Below are 4,437 nucleotides of genomic sequence, written 5' to 3'. Positions count from 1 at the left end.
ACAGAAGCCCTCTGTCTGTCTGTGACATCTTTCTGTTAATGTGTGAGGACTGGGCTCCTGTGTCCCAGAAGAGCTTCAGAATCCATACTGTGCCTTTCCAGGGCCAAGGAGGGAACAGAAAGAGCAGGGTGACTTTGCTCCGCCTCCTGGACATTGGCTCCTGTCACTCTGACTAATCAGTTCTCCAACATGAGAACTTTGCCCCACCACACCAAGGTCCCCGCCCACATCCTTTTGATTTAAATTCATAGCTAGGGAAGACCAACAGATTCTGTTTCCTGTTTGTGAAACTTAGTCGTCTTCAGTAACAGCAGAGACTCAGGCCTGAGAGCTGATCATGCCCCTGAACCAACCGCAAAGCTGGTTGAATGCTGTGGTCTTTGGGCTCCTGCTTCTCCTCCTCCATGTGCAGGGTGAGGCTCACTAAGCTGGCAATGGGAATGACTAGAATCAGAGCTGCCGAATTCTGCAGAATCAGAGGCTGAGCTCGTGGGAGGGAAGGTCAGGGAGCAGGGGTGTGGGTGGGGGGAAGGTCAGGGAGCAGGGGTGCGGGGTGGGGAGGGTGATGGAAAGAGGAGACTAAAGTTTGGGAAGCATGTGCCTCCCAATCTCCTAGCCAAAGCACACTGATATTGAGGGTCAGAGATGTCTAAAACCTCTCCATAGTGAGGAGACAGTTCAGTGTAAGGGGCTCTGGAGAATGCTAGACAATTCAAGGAAGAGTAAGCAGAAGGAATTTTTTCATCCTCAAAGTATGGCTCTTACTGTAGCTACTGCTGACTTTTGGATAAGAATGACAATAATCATAATTTCATGTGGCCAAATAGCTCGGAGTGTGTGAACTCTTTGGCCAGAGAAATGCTCTGACCCCCCTGAAAAGGGCACTAGGAAAGGTTCCTGACTCTGAGGGATAGGGAAGTTCCCACACTCACATCCCACAGCTGAACTAGGAGGTCCTGGGTTCCCTTCTTTTGTGCTCTGGTAGCAGTGAGATGGGAACTCCCACAATCTGCTGGCAGCTGATCACACAAAACTAACCCAGATACCATCTCTCCACACAGGTCAGGACTCCTCAGAAGTCAGCCCCATCAGAAACACACACACGGGCCAGGTCCGAGGCAGTCTTGTTGAAGTCAATGATGCCAAAGTTGGTGTCCACACCTTCCTGGGAATCCCCTTTGCCAAGCCACCTGTAGGGCCACTGCGTTTTGCACCTCCTGAAGCCCCTGAACCGTGGAGTGGTGTGAGAGATGGGACCTCACATTCAGCAATGTAAGTTCTGGACCGAGAGAACATCTGGCCCTGGGGGGAACATTTGCTCTGAGCCCTGAGCCATGCTGAAGTCTCTCCTCCATCTCAGCTCCATAGCAGTTTTCTCCCAGTGTGGGGAGTCTGCCATGCATTTTTCTAACACATGTGCTAAGGTTGTGTAGAACTACTGTACCAGCTCCTGGGTCAGAGCTAGGCACCATTGAGAGTTAGATGCAGGTACTATAGAAAGGAACAAAAGTAAAATTGTTTACAACTTCAAATTAAGCCCAGTGTTCTCTGCCACAATGGGAGGAGTCTTGAGGCATGAGTTGGGTGACCTATTAAGCAGAGAGAACCCCTGAATCCACTAATACACTTCAGGTTCTGAGCAGTAGAGTGTGATGGATACTTGCTAACCCTGTCCTCACAGACACTGTGACAACCTATAGGTTGACCAAGGAACTATATATGTAACTAATTCCCTCTGAAGACAGCATATGGAAATGATGTTCCCTGAGAGTCTGTACATGGGTGAAGGCTTTCTCACTGCCCTTTAGGAACAATGGACTCGACGCTCTAACACCTGTGGAGCGCAACACTCCAATATTGCATCTAAGTTTGTTTTCTGTTGCTGCAATAAAGTGCCAACAAAGCCACTTATTGAAAGCTACTATAGGGAGAAAGCTACTATTAAAGGCTCTAGAGTATAATCCACCATATTGGGGAAGTTACACTGAATTACAGGAGCTGGTCACATCAGATCCACAGCAAAGAACAGAGAGGAGGAAATGCTTGCATGCCTTGCATTGCTAAGGTCTAGGTTACTTTTCTATTCATATACACTTCAGTGAATGTCACTGCACACAGCCAATCATTTCCATACAGACACTGAGATGTCCCTATATACCAGACTCAGAAAAAAATATACAGACCCAACCAAACTGGAGGACCCCACCCCAGCTTTCCTGGAGTATGTGGCCATCACCTTGGTGGAAGGGACCTCAGAGGGGGAACATGTGTTATCAGGACATCACAAAGAGCAGCAGCTGGAGGTGGGGACAAACATCCAGGCTCACATATGCTTCTGACCACCATATGTCTCTTGGAATATCTCTCTGCAATTTCCATCAGCTGTCTGCAAAACCTTGAAATGATGAATTCAGAGGGCCTGATGGATATGAAACTGCCCCTGCCCTCATTCTCTATGTCTGAGGACTGCCTGTATCTCAACATCTACACACCAGCTCATGCCAATGAGGGCTCTAACCTGCCTGTGAGTGTCCGGACATGGTCAGCTTGGGGGAGGGCATGGTTTTCAAAATGATTAAAGGGACAAAACCTGAGCTCCACTGTAGTGGGGACTCTGCTGAAAAGCCTCCACCTACCGGGTCAAAGACACCTTCTCAGCCACACTAAGCAGCCGAACCTGGGTATGGAACACAGAACAGGAGCATTGAGTGGCTAAAGGCTCCAGCTCTTTAATCAAAGTGGACTCATTCCACAAACTGAGTTCTGTAGAACTACTTATGTGCTCAAGCCTCAATGTTGAGCTTACCTATGTCTACTTTTGGATTATGTGTTGTGTTGGTGAGAGTTGATAATCCTTTCCTTTTTTAGTCTGGAGAGATAACCGTGGAGGCTCCCCTCTTTGTTCCACTATGCAGAGTCTGAGTAATGACGACATTGCTCTACACAAAGACCCATTAATTCAGACTGAGGCACATGGTGGGATGGGCACTAGAAATACACTGATGGGGTTACTAGAGGACCTGCCTATGACTAAGGTCCTGAAGTCCTGAGGATTTGCATGTATTTGTGTAGCTGCACAGAGGCCCAGCAGTTGATGCTCTAGTAAGCAGTCTTGCAGAATTGGAATAGTTATGAGCTTTATGGCATCTCTCTTGACCCCTCCAGGTGATGGTGTGGATCCATGGTGGTGCTCTGGTTACAGGCATGGCTTCTATGAATGATGGGTCAATACTGGCAGCCACTGAGGATGTGGTGGTCGTCACTATCCAGTACCGCCTGGGTGTCCTGGGCTTCTTCAGGTAAGACTAGGAATTAGGTGGACAATGGCAGCTGGAAAGAACCTGGACAAGCCTATGATCCATGTCCTTCCACTTCTCAGCACTGGGGACCAGCACGCCAGAGGCAACTGGGGCTACCTGGACCAAGTGGCCGCGCTGCGCTGGGTCCAGCAGAACATCGCCCATTTTGGAGGCAACCCTGACCTTGTCACCATCTTTGGCGAGTCAGCAGGTGGCACAAGTGTGTCTTCACTTGTTGTGTCCCCCATGTCCAAAGGACTCTTCCACAGAGCCATCATGGAGAGTGGAGTGGCCCTGCTCCCTGACCTGATCTCTGACACCCACGAGAGGGTCTACACTGTGAGTGCCCTCAATCACCATTGACTGAGTCTGCCCCATCAGCCTTCAGATTCTGGTACTCTGGCCTTCTGTCTCATGGGGAAAATAATGGCCATGGAAAATAGATTCCAGTAATTATTGAGAAACTCAGGGGTTAGCTTCTACTCGCCTCCACTTCATACGGGGTGATCATGTTATCTGACCAGCAAAACTGCTCCAAGTAGCTTCCAACACCGACAAAAATAAATATGCATATGGTCAGGAAGATAGCTCAGTGGATTTTTAAAGTGCTTGGAGTACAAGCCTGAGGACCTAAGTTCAAACACCCAGAACCCTCAAAAGGCTGGAGAGAGTAGGATGTCTGTAATTCCAAGGTTCCTGTGCTCACGTGGGGGACACAGAAACAAGAGATTCCCTGGATGTTCAGAGGGAGGCTCAAACTAGGAGCAGAAACCAAGAGGACACCCTGTCTCAAATAAGGGGCATCTGTGAAGAAAGGGGACCTGGTCCTCTAATGCCTACAGACACTGGTACACTTACTCCTTCTCTTGCATCTGATATACAGAAGGACTGCGGAGGTTAGCAAAACCACCCTAAGGGAAAACAGGAGGAGCTAGAGAGGAGACTGTCTGATGCCTGTCACCTTTGAAGAAGAGGACAAAGGGAATAATTTATATTTGTAACAATCCACACCCAGCACGCACTATAGTATGGCATCTAGGGCAATGGCATTGAATTGAAATTTTAACTATTCTCCCCACTTGTTCCCCTTCACAGACAGTGGCCAACCTGTCTGGATGTGAGACCATGGACTCAGAGG

General features: G+C 48.7%; 1 protein-coding gene across 1 annotated transcript in view; it reads left to right on the top strand.

The window, feature by feature from the left end:
- Positions 1–285: 285 nt before the first annotated feature.
- The window catches only part of LOC101992920 (acylcarnitine hydrolase-like), a 7,058-nt gene continuing 2,906 nt past the window's right edge, over positions 286–4,437 (top strand). Inside the window, exons 1-6 of the mRNA XM_005345847.2 lie at positions 286–413; positions 1,062–1,272; positions 2,383–2,524; positions 3,166–3,299; positions 3,380–3,638; positions 4,395–4,433. Coding sequence (XP_005345904.1) covers positions 338–413; positions 1,062–1,272; positions 2,383–2,524; positions 3,166–3,299; positions 3,380–3,638; positions 4,395–4,433 — 861 coding nt within the window. The 5' untranslated portion in view covers positions 286–337. The remainder of the gene's footprint in view (positions 414–1,061; positions 1,273–2,382; positions 2,525–3,165; positions 3,300–3,379; positions 3,639–4,394; positions 4,434–4,437) is intronic.

This window comes from Microtus ochrogaster, chromosome 4 (genome assembly GCF_000317375.1).
Source record: "Microtus ochrogaster isolate Prairie Vole_2 chromosome 4, MicOch1.0, whole genome shotgun sequence".
Lineage (NCBI taxonomy): Eukaryota > Metazoa > Chordata > Mammalia > Rodentia > Cricetidae > Microtus > Microtus ochrogaster.
The sequence above is the reverse complement of the archived record's forward strand: the minus strand, read 5'-3'. Positions and strand labels throughout refer to the sequence as shown.